The following is a 15,854-nucleotide window of genomic DNA, read 5'->3' on the forward strand; positions in this document are numbered from 1 at the left end:
AGATTCATACCTGAACCGCACCTTTATTTGCCAAGGAAGTGTACATGATCAGTGAATATAGTCAATGTACAGGCTACAATGTGGGGATCTCATGCATGGTAATAACAGTACATGTATATAGGACTTGCATCCTTGGCACAATAAAGTTATTATATTCTACTCAATCCATAGGCTTCATTAATGCCATTCAGACTTGAAGTTGATACAACTATGATAGCTGAGGTTCATTGGTATGAATATTAGTTCAGAACCTAACCTTTTAAGGGTCCATACACAGATCGGCTACATACTGTAGCTAGCTACACATTCATAGGAATACAGTTATTTTCATCTTCCACTACACAATAAGCAAATAGTTAGCTCGCTATGTTACTTCAGCTGCATTGCATGGCAAATATAAGCAAGGCAAGCTAACACAATTGTACATTGAATTTGCAGTAAATGCTTTAGCTAGCTAGATTCTTTACATCCACTGTTTCACAAGACGACAGTCTGGCTTGCAGGTTCTCTCAGGAGTCCCTAAAACATTAAACACGAATTACATTTTCATACTCATGTCATAACACTAGCTAGCTGGCTAATGTTAGCTAGTCAGCTAACTTGCTAAATAGCAGTTTTTGTACATTAACTTTATGACAAAAAAATATGCACAATCGTTTGTCTCTACATTAACTAACATATTCCTCTTAATTGTAAATGTTTTGCTTGACTTGTTATGATGTTATAATTACTTATTTGCTTCCACCGTAATGTTTTCTCAGCCATCTTTGCTGAAGAAAGTCACCAGGGACGGGTGGCTCGTGTCAAATCTGTCATTGGAACCACTCGATATGATTGGTCATATAAAAACCTTGGGACCCAAATGCATAATGAGTGCTCTAACTCCCCCTTGCGGTGGTCTGAAGCCATGAAGCCGTGACGCTGAGTACCTCTAGGTCCTGCGGTGTAAGCTAGCAAATTTTAAAGGAGGAACCACTGTACAAGCTTGGCACACCAGTATTTGGGGCGTTTCTCCCATTCTTCTCTGCAGATCATCTCAAGCTGTCAGGTTGGATGGGGAGCGTTGCTGCACAGCTATTTTCAGGTATCTCCAGAGATGTTTGATTGGGTGATTGGGTTCAAGTCTGGGCTCTGGCTGGGCCACTCAAGGACATTCAGAGACTTGTCCCGAAGCCACTCCTGCATTGTCTTGGCTGTGTACTTAGGGTTGTTGTCCTGTTGGAAGGTGAACCTTCTCCCCCGTCTGAGGTCTTGAGCGCTCTGGAGCAGGTTTTCATCAGGGATCTCTCTGTACTTTGCTCTGTTCATCTTTCCCTCGATCCTGACTAGTCTCCCAGTCCCTGCCGCTGAAAAACATGCCCACAGCATGACGCTGCCACCACCATGCTTCACTGTAGGGATGGTGCCAGGTTTCCTCCAGAAGTGACCCTTGGCATTCAGGCCAAAGAGTTCAATCTAACATCAGACCAGAGAATCTTGTTTCTCATGGTCAGAGTCCTTTAGGTGCCTCTTGGAAAACTCCAAGCGGGCTGTCGTGCATTTTACTGAGGAGTGGCTTCCGTCTGGCCACTCTACCATAAAGGCCTGATTGGTGGAGTGCTGCAAAGATGGTTGTCCTTCTGGAAGGTTTTCCCATCTCCACAGAGGAACTCAGGAGCTGACCATCGGTTCTTGGTTCCCTCCCTGACCAAGGCCCTTCTCACCTGCGGCCAGCTGTAGGAACATTCTTGGTGATTCTAAACTTCTTCCATTTAAGAATGATGGAGGCCATTGTGTTGTTGGGGACCTTCAATGTTTTTTTTATAGCTTTTTTTTTTTACCTTCCCCAAATCTGTGTCTGTGCTCTACGGACAATTCCTTTGACCTCATTGCTTGGTTTTTGCTCTGACATGCACTGTCAACTGTGGGATCTTATATAGACAGGTGTGTGCAAATCGAAATCATGTCCAATCAATTTAATTTACTACAGGTGGACTCCAATCAAGTAGAAATATCTCAAGGGCGATCAATGGAAACAGGATGCACCGGAGCTCAATTTCGAGACTCATAGCAAAGGGTTTGAATACTTATGTAAATAAGGTATTTCTGTTTTACAAAAAAAATTAAAAGCCTGTTTTTGCTTTGGCATTATAGGACATTGTGTGTAGATTGATGATGGGGGGAAATGATGTAATAAATTTTACAATAAGGCTGTAAAGTAACAAAATGTGGAAAAGTCAATGGGTCTGAATACTTTCCGAATGCACTGTATATATACATATCATAATTTCCCCCTGGAATTGGTATTTCTCTTGGTATTTCTTCACTAGGAAAACAAATTCGACAAACAACCACAAAGACAAAAATGTGCGCCAGAGGAATACAAAATGAGAAGCTACTCGTTGCAGTAAGTATTCTGGCCTTTATAAAATGAGAAGCTACTCGTCGTGAGTATTCCGGCCTTTATAAAATGAGAAGCTACTCCTCATAGTGAGTATTCCGGCCTTTATAAAATGAGAAGCTAATCCTCGTAGTGAGTATTCCAGCCTTTATAAAATGAGAAGCTACTCGTTGTAGTGAGTATTCCGGCCTTCATAAAATGAGAAGCTACTCGTTGTAGTGAGTATTCCGGCCTATATAAAATGAGAAGCTACTCGTTTTAGTGAGTATTCCGGCCTTCATAAAATGAGAAGCTACTCATTGCAGTGAGTATTCTGGCCTTTAGAAAAAGGAATATGAGGCATATGGAAGTCAACTAAGTGATATACTGTAGGAATGTGATAATGTGCACAGGGTATACTAATTCCTTTCTCCCCCGATTTTCATGAACAGATGACTAACTGCATATCTTGACCATATGAAGGTATCTGAGGAGGGAGCTCCAGGCAATTTTTAATGAAGCATATCTCATCTCTCTCTTACGAGAAAAAACAATAACAGCGTAACACTGGCAGAAAAGAACAAGATGGCTGTCTTAAGCATGACTTATTCAGTCTTACATGAACAGTCCTGGACGGAGAGATGACTAATTCCATCACGAAAGGTGTGCACATCTTTTTTTGTGTGCTGTTTGATGTCTCTTTTATTCATTTTATCATGTCCTCCAACCAGAGGTGATCCTTTTTGTATTACATATCATGTAAAACGCATGCAAATTATTACGCAATAGGATGCCCAGAATAGACTTTGTTGTTTTCCCTCATGTCTGTATGGCTATTTTGCGTCCAAAGGAATTATGTTTTTTTATGAAATTGTCCTGAACTGAAAAATACTGTTATATTCTTAAATAACTTTGTACAGCTGATTCATTGTCATTAAACTATGTTTGATTTAGTGAAAGGAAAGTCCACTCTTAACAGCCATTATAGTGAAAATGTGATGCAAGGGATTTGATGTCTGGCAGTATTTACTTGAAAATGATTATATGAAAATTACTACTATATCTATCTAGTTATAAATAAAATGAGTGTTTATTTTTATTTTTCAGAGTAACTTAGGATGTCTTGTATATGTTGAGGTACGAGTGTTCAAACAATAGCAAATACTGTATGTAAAGAAAAAAATACATTTTATATTTCCCAACTTAATTCATTCATTTTTATTTTTCTGAAATTGTACAGCATGGCTATTATCCTATGCAATATGTATTCATATATAGATATATTGGGGGCAGTTTGTTTTTCTCAGTGAAGCTTTAATATTGTGGGATCACTTGGAAGCTGGTATAGCAAAATGCACTGCTGTAGCTGCATGACTCCTGTCCTATAAATACACCATGTATCCATGTGTATTGCAGTGCAAATGGACCTACATTAGGGTGGGAATGGAAGGAGCTACGGTATCTCTAGCCACGATAAAACATCAGACCAATAACATACGAGACTAATACATTTTTGAAAATAAAAGGCTCCAAAATACATTTCATTTTTTTGCCTCGAAAATCCTTTCTAGAAACCGCAAAATTTGTCCTGCTACAAATATCCTCCTTCAACACAATGGTCACTATGTTCGAGCACACATTTACACAATCAGCAGCATGAAGAACACTAGAGGTCGACCGATTATGATTCTTCAATGCCAATACCGATTATTGGAGGACCAAAAAAAGCAGATTCCAATTAATCGGCCGATTTTTTAAAATGTATTTGTAATAATGACAATTACAACCATACTGAATGAACATTTATTTATTTTAACTTAATATAATACATCAATAAAATCAATTTAGCCTCAAATAAATAATGAAACATGTTCAATTTGTTTTAAATAATGCAAAAACAAAGTGTTGGAGAAGAAAGTAAAAGTGCAATATGTGCCATGTAAGAAAGCTATATGAAAGCTGGTGGTTCCTTTTAACATGAGTCTTCAATATTCCCAGGTAAGAAGTTTTAGGTTGTAGTTATTATAGGAATTATAGGACTATTTCTCTCTATACCATTTGTATTTCATATACCTTTGACTATTGGATGTTCTTATAGGCACTTTAGTATTGCCAGTGTAACAGTATAGCTTCAGTCCCTCTCCTCGCCCCTACCTGGGCTCGAACATTGAACACAACGACAACAGCCACCCTCGAAGCAGCGTTACCCATGCAGAGCAAGGGGAACAACCACTCCAAGTCTCAGAGCAAGTGACGTTTGAAACGCTATTAGCTCGCACCCCGCTAACTAGCTAGCCATTTCACATCAGTTACACCAGCCTAATCTCGGGAGTTGATAGGCTTGAAGTCATAAACTGCGCTGTGCTTGCGAAGAGCTGCTGGCAAAACGCACGAAAGTGCTGTTTGAATGAATGTTTACGAGCCTGCTGCTGCCTACCATCGCTCAGTCAGACTGCTCTATCAAATCATAGACTTAGTTATAACATGATAACACACAGAAATACGAGCCTTAGGTCATTAATATGGCTGAATCCGGAAACTATCATCTCGAAAACAAAATGTTTATTCTTTCAGTGAAATACGGAACAGTTCTGTATTTTATCTAACGGGTGACATCCATAAGTCTAAATATTCCTGTTACATTGCACAACCTTCAATGTTTGTCATAATTACGTAAAATTCTGGCAAATTAGGCAGCCCAAACTGTTGCATATACACTGACTCTGCGTGCAATGAACGCAAGAGAAGTGACACAATTTCACCTGGTTAATATTGCCTGCTAACCTGGATTTCTTTTAGCTAAATATGCAGGTTTAAAAATATATACTTCTGTGTATTGATTTTAAGAAAGGCATTGATGTTTATGGTTAGGTACACATTGGAGCAACGATACGCATCGATTATATGCAATGCAGGACACACTAGATAAACTAGTAATATCATCAACCATGTGTAGTTAACTAGTGATTATGATTGATTGATTGTTTTTTATAAGATAAGTTTAATGCTAGCTAGCAACTTACCTCGGCTTACTGCATTCGCGTAACAGGCAGTCTCCTCGTGGAATGTAATCAGGTGGTTAGAGCGTTGGACTAGTTAACTGTAACGCTGCAAGATTGAATCCCCAAAAAAATTTGTCGTTCTGCCCCTGAACGAGGCAGTTAACCCACTGTTCCTAGGCCTTCATTGAAAATAAGAATGTGTTCTTAACTGACTTACCTAGTTAAATAAAGATTAAATAAAGTTGTACATTTATTTTTAAAATAAAATTGGCCAAATCGGTGTCCAAAAATACAGATTTCTGATTGTTATGAAAACTTGAAATGTGCCCTAATTAAATCGGCCATTCCGATTAATCGGTCGACCTCTAAACAACACATTCCCCAACTCTTCCACAACCCACCTCCCACCCACATGTGTACCGTGTGTAGTGAGTTGACCTGTCTCCCTCTGGCTGTTTGTGTTGATGAGCTTTAGCTCCTCAGTCCTGGAGCACTTTCTTCAGCTCCCCTTCCACCTCCTCCACCAAGGCAGGGAAGCTGGGGTCCAAGAGACACAGGCGGAGGAAGGGCTCCAGCTCCCCACAGAACAGAGCACTGTGGCACCAGGGGCAAGGACACCAGGGGCAAGGACAGACCATGCTCGCCCAGGAAGTGCTGAGGAAAAATAAAGATAGACCAGGGATCTGATCATTTGTTTGTATAGACTTAAAGCCATGACATCGGCTAACTATAATCTCCCAAGTCAATTAAGTGTTAATTATTCCATTGGGCTACTCTACACTTCAGTAGTGGCGGGGAATAACTACAACCCCATGAAGTGTATGTTACATTCAAGCTCAGTGGGTGAGAGCAGTAACTCCTGAATGTTAAATAACTGCTACTCATTCAGTTCGCGCGATTGTCAAACTCCATCAAGTGAATCATCACCCTCAGCATTCATCAGTCATCTATCTAATCACCGTGTTGTGTCAGTACCAACCTACCTGGGTAAGACGTTTGATGGATAAAGAGCCCTGGACGACCTCCGGTTCAGTAGCCATAGCCTCCCCAGCACTCGCCTGATGACAAGGTTAAAAGAGATGATACTAATGCCACAGGACTTTATAGGGCCAAGGGAGGTTAGAGCTGCATCATAGTTGCATCCTTTATTGAATGATTTCCCTCAGTCATCATAGCTCTTTCATCCTCACTGAGAGCTTTTTCAAATGTGTGTGTGTTGGTTTCATTTCTCCCCCTTCTGTGTGGGGAGGTTAAGGATTGACATATCGCACATTGTCATTGATTCATACATAAAATCCATATTAACCTAGTTGGTTCCAGGGCTGTTCAGTATTAAACTAGCTATATTGTTTTCATGCTTGTAAATAGCACCATCTAGTGGGTGATTCTTACTGTAACAACAGCAACTTTAGTACATCATTAACTATAGTTTGCCTCATACATTGTGAAGAATTACATTCTTAAAATAAGAACAGCAACACAGGTGAAAAAAAGATGCAATGCACTCATTTCAGTTAGTTAATGTATTGCAGGAGCTGTTACAATTCAGATGTTCCAAAATACACTTTCATGATGCAATACGTAGCTTTCTGTGTGAATGTGTTGTTGAGTACCTGTTGATCCTGTGCAGTGGTCTTGGTAGGGGGCTGATTGGATGTTGGGGTGCAGCTGAATGGTGGTGGTGGCCCCCCCTGTGTGGTGACAGGCAGGTACTCCTTCAGTCTGAGTACTGCACTGCCACGCTCCTCCAGGGCCTCAGCCCTGCTGCCACTGAACTGCATCCCGATCGAACAACTCTCCCCCTGCACATATACAGCAGTGTTTCGTGTGAGAGCTGGCCTATATCTCCTCCTCGCCGCTACTGAGGCAATTTTGACCAGCAGACTACAAGCTTGACACGCCACTTACAATTCATCACAGTGACACGTACCTACAACACTTATTTAGCCTACATATCACTCACAAGCTAGGCCCTTGGCAGAACATGGGCAGCCAAAGCACTGCTCGCAGCCAGCTAGCTGTGCCAAGACTGTTAAAATGCATCGTGTCAGGCCTCAGATCCCCTTAATTCAGGCCATTTAATGACCAATTACACTGTTGTCTCAGCACAGCCACCCCTGCCAAACATTAGCTCTGCCACGCTCATGTCAATGTGAAATCTGGCTATGGTAAATAAAGCTGCCACTATACAAATTGCTGAGGAAATTACCTTCTGTAAAATTCCGGTGTTGCCTTGTAGTTAACATTAGCCTACGTTTCATTTAAAACTAGGTGCTAGAATAATAATACAAGTTGGTATGTATACTGTTGTATACTGTACGACTGTAGCTTCTATTTAAAAATGGTGTTGTTTCTAAAAGCAAATAAAGGCTCCAAGAAAATCACTTTCGCAACCCACCTTAACAGTCAGACGGAAAAGTAGGGTATCTGATTTCTGCTGAACTTTGAGGAAGCTTGGAGCATCAAGCAAGGAAAACCCATCCTGAAAAATGCAAGTAACACAACATTCAGACAGACTAACAATGGTAAACAAACAACAGTCAAAAGTCATAGTAGTAAAACCAAAGTCATATTGGATAGGGCACACAGCTAATCCTCATGTCTTCAATGAGACATACAAGTCCATTTAATAGTATCAGACGGAGCATGAAGCAATCACAGCTCTACTTTTGGTTAGCAGGAGCAATCTCAAATGATCTGAAATGACATAAGCGCGCCTGCAGGGGGCTCTATTGACTCAGAAACCCATCCAGACAGACCCTGTGACCAGCAGCATGCCATCAGTATGTACTGTATTTGGAAAGATAACTTCCATCTCCATCTCGAACAACCAGCTGTTGGAGGCTGAATGTTGTTGTACTAAATATCATCGTTGAGAGTCATAAGCTGTGCTCGAATTCTCATATTAACCACACTAACCATACTATTTGAGACGTGATTTGAGTACATAGTATGCTTATTGGTCATAGTATGGATATAGTTAGCATGCCAAAAGTTGTCGTACTAAATGTGGAAAAATTTACAAAGTATACATGCAGTGGGCACTATTTCCGTGCTTTTAGGGCCCATAATGCAATTCTTCCAAAAATGGGCGTGGCTTCACAACATTTTCAGATTTGTAGAAAATGGCGGCCGAAGTCTGACGAAAGTGGATACAAATTATTCATTGGTTTAACTAATCATGAAACATTTTAAGAAAATGTTGAGTAATGTAATAAAGTATTGACTCTTCAAATAGGTTTGTTTTGACAATTTGTTAGCTATGTTATCCTTATGAACAGCATAGCATTACAGCAGTAGGTATGTTAGCTAGCTACCTAACGTTAGCTGGCTACTAATAATACATCGAACTTGCCAGGCAGTATTATTAACAATCTGCTATCTAACTAAACTACCCAACGTTTATTGACTTGATTATTCACATAATTCTTAGCTAAGTGCTATGGACATTGTTCATTCTGAATATCTACTCTTGATTTCAGAGCAGTCTCGCGCAGAATAACTGCTGACTTTATATTCAACACCCGTTGAATATGGCCGGTGTCAGTAAACGTCGGCAAAAAAAGCGTAAATAAATTGTTGCCAGCAGGACAGTTACAGCATAACCAGCTCTGCTAGGGCAAGCAAAATGGTGTTCTCTCAGTCTCATTTGTGTCTGGAAGTAGCTAGCCAACGTTAGCTTGGGTGCTTGACTGCCCTTGAATGTTTGGATCAACCCTACTTCTCAGCCAGCGCTCTGAACGCTCCGAATTTATGAACGGACAATCTGACAACGAACGCCTAGAGCGCACTCTGGCACTCCAGATTGTAAATTCAAACAGAATCAAAATCGTGAAATGTTTAGCTAGTTATTTGTTATGCCAGTGGTTCCCAAACTTTTTATAGTCCCGTACCCCTTCAAACATTCAACATCCAGCTGTGTTCCCCCTCTAGCACCAGGGTCAGCACACTCTCAAATGTTGTTTTTTGCCATCATTGTAAGCCTGCCACACACACGCATACGATACATTAATTAAATAGAATAATGAGTGTGAGTTTGTCACAATCTGGGTCGTGGGAAGTGACAAAGAGCTCTTATAGGACCAGGGCACAAATAATATAATAATAATACATAATTTTGCTCTTTATTTAACCATCTTACATATAAAACCTTATTTGTTCATTGAAAATTGTGAATAACTCAACACAGGTTAATGAGAAAAGTGTGCTTGAAGGATGCACATAACTCTGCAAAGTTGGGTTGTATTGGAGAGAGTCTCCACACACAGCCTGTGCCTGTATTTAGTTTTCATGCTAGTGAGGGCCGAGAATCCACTCTCACATAGGTGCGCGGTTGCATCAGTGTCATCAGGACATCAGTGTCTTTTAACAGCGCAGTTGTGAAGTCAGAAGCTTACATACACCTTAGCCAAATACATTTAAACTCAGTTTTTCACAATTCCTGACATTTAATCCTAGTAAGAATTTCCTGTCTTAGGTCAGTTAGGATCACCACTTTACTTTAAGAATGTGAAATGTCAGAATAATAGTAGAGAGAATTATTTATTTATTTCATAATATTCCCAGTGGGTCAGAAGTTTACATACATACACTCAATTAGTATTTGGTAGCATTGTCTTTACATTGTTTAACTTGGGTCAAACGTTTCAGGTTTCCACAAGCTTCCCACAATAAGTTTGGAGAATCTTGGGCCATTCCTCCTGACAGAGCTGGTGTAACTGAGTCAGCTTTGTAGGCCTCCTTGCTTGCATACACTTTTTATGTTCTGCCCACAAATGTTCTATGGGATTGAGGTCAGGGCTTTGTGATGGCCACTCCAATACCTTGACTTTGTTGTCCTTAAGCCATTTTGCCACAACTCTGGAAGAATGCTCGGGGTCATTGTCCATTTGGAAGACCGATTTGTGACCAAGCTTTAACTTCCTGACTGATGTCTTGAGATGTTGCTTCAATTTATCCACATAATTTTCCTCCCTCATGAGGCCATCTATTTTGTGAAGTGCACCAGGCCCTCCTGCAGCAAAGCACCCCCACAACATGATGCTGCCACCCCCGTGCTTCACGGTTGGGATGGTGTCTTTGGCTTGCAAGCCTCCCCCTTTTTCCTCCAAACATAACGATTGTCATTATGGCCAAACAGTTCTATTTTTATTTCATCAGACCAGAGGACATTTCTCCCTCCAAAAAAGTAAGATCTTTGTCCCCTTGTGCAGTTGCAAACCGTAGTCTGGCTTTTTTATGGCAGTTTTGGAGCAGTGGCTTTTTCCTTGATGATCGACCTTTCAGGTTATGTCGATGTAGGACTCGCTTTAATGTGGAAATAGATACTTTTGTACCTGTTCCCTCCAGCATCTTAACAAGGTCATTTGCTGTTGTTCTGGGATTGGTTTGCACTTTTCGCACCAAAGTACATTCATCTCTAGGAGACAGAACGCGTCTCCTTCCTGAGTGGAATGACGGCTGAGTGGTCCCATGGTGTTTATACTTGCGTACTATTGTTTGTACAGATGAACATGGCACTTTCAGGCATTTGGAAATTGCTCCCAAGGATGAACCTGACTTGTGGAGGATTACAATGTTTTTTCTGAGGTCTTGGTTGATTTCTTTTGATTTTCCCATGATGTCAAGGAAAGAGGCACTGAGTTTGAAGGTAGGCTTGAAATACATCCATAGGTATACCTCTAATTGACTCAAATGATGTCAATTAGCCTATCAGAAGCTTCTAAAGCCATGACAACATTTTCTGGAATTTTCCAAGCTGTTTAAAGGCACAGTCAACTTAGTGTATGTAAACTTCTGACCCACTGGAATTGTGATACAGTGTATGTAAACTTCTGACTTCAACTGTATGCATGTATATATACATATAAAGTGTAATGTTTTATGTAACAGAGCTGAATAGACGATCCATCCCTCCATTGTGCTGAAGTCCAATTGAAATGGAGAAACATAACTTGCAGTATCTACAGTGGCAAAAAAAGTATGCAAACACTTTGGAATTACCTAGATTTCTGCATAAATTGGTCATCGAATTTGATCTGATCTTCATCTAAGTCACAACAATAGACAAACATAGTGTGCTTAAACTAATAACACATCAATTATTGTATTTGTCTTGTCTCTATTGAATACATCATTTAAACATTCACAGTGTAGGTTGGGAAAAGTATGTGAAACCCTAGGCTAATGACTTCTCCAAAAGCTAATTGGAGTCAGGAGTCAGCTAACCTGGAGTCAAATCAATGAGATGAGATTGGAGATGTTGGTTAGAGCTGCCTTGCCCTATAAAAAAATACTCACAATATTTGAGCTATTCACAAGAAGCATTGCCTGATGCCTCGAACAAAGGAGATCTCAGAACACCTAAGATTAAGAATTGTTGACTTGCATAAAGCTGGAAAGGGTTACAAAAGTATGTCTAAAAGCCTTAATGTTCATCAGTCCACAGTAAGACAAATTGTCTATAAATGGAGAAAGTTCAGCACTGTTGCTACTCTCCATAGGAGTGGCCATCCTGCAAAGATGACTGCAAGAGCACAGCGCAGAATGCTCAATGAGGTTAAGAAGACTCCTAGAGTGTCAGCTAAAGACTTACAGAAATCTCTGGAACATGCTAACATCTCTGTTGACGAGTCTACGATACATAAAACACTAAACAAGAATGGTGTTCATGGCAGGGCACCACGGAAGAGGCCACTGCTGTCCAAAAAAAAACATTTCTGCAAGTCTGAAGTTTGCAAAAGTGCACCTGGATGTTCCACAGCGCTACTGGCAAAATATTCTGTGGACAGATGAAACTACAGTTTAGTTGTTTGGAAGGAACACACAACACTATGTGTAGAGAAAAAAAAGTGCAGAACAGCACAGCACACCAACATCAAAACCTCATCCCAACTGTAAAGTATGGTGGAGGGAGCATCATGGTTAGGGGCTGCTTTGCTGCCTCAGGGCCTGGACAGCTTGCTATCATCGCCGGAAAAATTAATTCCCAAGTTTATCAAGACATTTTGCAGGAAAATGTTAGGCTATCTGTCCGCCAATTGAAGCTCAACAGAAGTTGGGTGATGCAACAGGACAATGACCCAAAACACAGAAGTAAATTAACAACAGAATGGCTTCAACAGAAGAAAATGCACCTTCTGGAGTGGCCCAGTCAGAGTCCTGACCTCAACCTGATTTGAGATGCTGAGGCATGTCCTCAAGAGAGCAGTTCACACCAGACATCCCAAGAATATTGCTGAACTGAAACAGTTTTGTAAAGAGGAATGATCCAAAATTCCTCCTGACCGTTGTGCAGGTCTGATCCGCAACTACAGAAAACATTTGGTTGATGTTATTGCTGCCAAAGGAGGGTCAACCAGTTATTAAATCCAAGGGCACATTCTTTTTCCAGCCTGCACTGTGAATGTTTGCACGGTGTGTTCAATAAAGACATGAAAACGTATAATTGGTTGTGTGTTATTAGTTTAAGCAGACTATGCGTGTCTATTGTTGTGACCTAGATGAAGATCAGATCAAATTTTATGACCAATTTATGCAGAAATCCAGGTATTTCCAAAGGGTTCATATGTATTTTTTTTGCCACTGTAGATACTGCAAGTTATGTTTCTCCATTTCAAATGGACTTCAACACAATGGAGGGATGAAGTCTACTCAGCTCTGTTACATAAAACATTACACTTCAGCTCCGTACTTCCAGATTCAAAACAGATTTCAATTTTCCTACTCCGCTGAGATGTTCTGAAGGGATTAGATCAAATTTTTATTTTTAGTTGAAAGTTATCATATCAGGGAGTGATACATAATACATAACATTACATAATTTCAACAAGACTTGTCTTCAAGTCATTCTGTGAGGCATAGCCAGTCGTTTTCTGAGAGAAAGCCCCCATTACACTACATCTTAGAATCAGGAGTAATCTGGATGATGATTACACACAATAACCCTCTCTCTCCTCCAGCATGGTGCATCCTAATATGGCATCATCATTCAGTTGGGACTCCCCTGGAATCAGCCACTGTGTACTACTGTAAACTCTCTTCATTGAAAGATACTCAAGTGCATTAAGATTAAGGGCGACGATCTATCAATGACCACTATCCACTTTTGTCAGAGAGCACTTTGTGTCCTAAAATGAATTAGCATGTAGCCTTGCCTGGCACCCTGGCTCAGCAAGATAGCTGTAGCCACTTTCCATCCAGCACTCGATGTGGCATAGTGCAGCTATGGCCATTGTGTTTCTACAGCCATTCCCGCTGGGTCTCTCAGCTGCACACAGAGTCTGGCAGTGAACCTTGAGAAGACACACACTAACACACACACTAAACTACACACTAACACAGGCACTATTCTATGTACAGCAGCAACCTAGCAGGTGTTCAGTATTTGTTCTCGTTCCTTGTATTTTCAAGGACTTGTAATCAAGTCCTTTGAATGTCAAAATTGGGGTCACTTTTCAACATTGTTGCAAAAAACATACAATTGTATCCATAGCTAGGCTATCTGCTTATTATCCTAATAAAATATATCTAAGCTTAGACTAGCCTGAGTTAGAAGGCATATTTGTTAATAAAAAATAAGTGTACAAAGTGTACAAAACATTAACACCTTCCTAATATTGACTTGCACCCCCTTTTGCCCTCAGAACAGCCTCAATTCTTCGTGTTATGGACTCTACAGGGTATTGAAAGCATTCCACAGGGATGCTGGCCTATGTTGACGCCAATGCTTCCCACAGTTGTGTCAAATTGGCTGGTTATCCTTTGGGTGGTGGACTAATCTTGATACACATGGGAAACTATTGAGTGTGAAAAACCCAGCAGCATTGCAGTTCTTGACACACTCAAACTGGTGCACCTGGCATCTACTACCATACCCTGTTCCAAGACACTGCAATCTTTTGTCGTGCCCATTCACCCTCTGAATGGCCCACATACATAATCAATGTCTCAAGGCTTAAAAATCCTTCTTTAACCTGTCTCTTCCCCTTTATCTACACTGATTGAAGTGGATTTAACAAGTGGCATCAGTAAGTGTTTATAGCTTTCAACTGGATTCACATGATCCGTATGTCATGGAAAGAGCAGGTGTTCCTAATGTTTTGTACAGTCAGTGTAATTTAGGCCAACAATGAGTGCAGGTTGGACAACAACAGCTATTATTTTATGTCTATTGAGTGTACATTTGGCAGTAACTTGGTATATAATAATCAATTATTGAATATATTGGGGGATATTTTATTTTTATTTTATCATATTTGGATACATTGTTACTTAGCCTAGAGATGTGCAGTCCAGATAAAATACAGTAAAAACTAGATCCAGATCCATCCAGGAATGACTTGACTTTAGGACATCAAAGGGCATATAAAGTCTAGTAGCTAGACCTCAACTCACTTACCAGAAGATCGTGACCTTGGGACACCAACATATGACCGGATTCCACAATGGTGAGCACCAATTCACCCGCGCTTTCACTGGGCTCAAACATCTAGAGAAGTTTCAAGACACATTTTTCAACATCACATCTGAGGCAAAATCCATAATGTAAAGTGTAGACCTATAACTCTTTGATTTGCTAATGTAGTAAACTCGCCTATATTTGTAAACTATGTTTGGTTAGCATAGCTAGCAAGTGGCATTAGGTACCTAACTTTGGCTAGCGTTATCTCATATAAAGACCGACGTTGTTGGACAAAATTCACGACTAGACAACTTCACGTCACCTTCCATGGATTACCGTCGTCTTCTTTGGTCCCAGGCAAAAAAACGCCCCAAAAAGTTTCAACCTCCATATAGATTTATGTAACGTTACAGTTGTCATTTGTAAAAAAATAAAATATTTAAGAATATAAGATATATATTTATAAGAGGAGCTAACGCTAGCTAGTTAGCTACGTTTGTTTTGCTTGATGAGCGCGGGAATATCAGAAAGTCATGAGTCACGTATATTGTGTTTCTGTGTGCGCGCATGCGCAGGGTTCTGGCTGGAGACGCTAGAAGTGCGTTTTTTTTGTGTCTGCCCAGCACATTAGTTGCACCTACTCAACTCTAACCTAATCCCCAAACTCAATTGCTCCATTTTTTGATTTACTGGGTGATGTGTTGGTGGTGCTAAATTAGAATAGTGACCACATTTAAGTGCGCAAGGTATTCATAGCTCACATACAGCGTAAAGTCTTGAACAAAGTGTTTACATGCACCTTTGATATCCCGCTCACGAGTATCCCTATATTCATGAATAAACAGAATATTCCTCATTTAAATTTATATGGAATAGTAACTGAAATATGGACACTGTCTGTAAGCAAATAACCTCTCGCAAATATAATATTAACTCTGCAGAATTATGCATTTCTTGCAGTAAAATTATACAACAAATGTTAATTTTGTCTCAGGAACAGAAGTGGAGAAATATTATGTATTTCTTTCAATCTTTCTTGAGAAAATGTGAATGAGCATGTCATGTAATGTGTAATGTGTTATACAAGCAG

General features: G+C 40.2%; 2 protein-coding genes across 5 annotated transcripts in view; one reads left to right on the forward strand and one right to left on the reverse strand.

The window, feature by feature from the left end:
• LOC110526349 (neuroplastin) overlaps positions 1-3,898 on the forward strand; it is a 64,418-nt gene extending 60,520 nt beyond the window's left edge. For 2 of the 4 annotated variants that reach the window (XM_021607240.3, XM_090238558.1), the window contains 2 exons: positions 2,310-2,386; positions 2,812-3,898. In XM_021607240.3, the coding sequence (XP_021462915.2) occupies positions 2,310-2,370 (61 nt within the window). In that variant the 3' untranslated portion in view covers positions 2,371-2,386; positions 2,812-3,898. The remainder of the gene's footprint in view (positions 1-2,309; positions 2,387-2,811) is intronic. The other 2 variants (XM_021607243.3, XM_090238559.1) reach the window with 1 other exon arrangement.
• On the reverse strand, positions 381-15,325 carry LOC110526350 (meiotic recombination protein REC114). Its single transcript, XM_090238560.1, is given in 8 exon segments — positions 381-519; positions 5,782-5,966; positions 5,968-6,015; positions 6,345-6,419; positions 6,975-7,163; positions 7,760-7,843; positions 14,762-14,851; positions 15,087-15,325. Coding segments are annotated over 7 exon segments (681 nt in total). The 5' UTR covers positions 15,156-15,325; the 3' UTR covers positions 381-519; positions 5,782-5,840.
• Positions 15,326-15,854: the final 529 nt, after the last annotated feature.

The sequence above is a fragment of the Oncorhynchus mykiss genome, chromosome 6 (assembly GCF_057628025.1).
Source record: "Oncorhynchus mykiss isolate SJ-2025 chromosome 6, ASM5762802v1, whole genome shotgun sequence".
Classification (NCBI taxonomy): domain Eukaryota; kingdom Metazoa; phylum Chordata; class Actinopteri; order Salmoniformes; family Salmonidae; genus Oncorhynchus; species Oncorhynchus mykiss.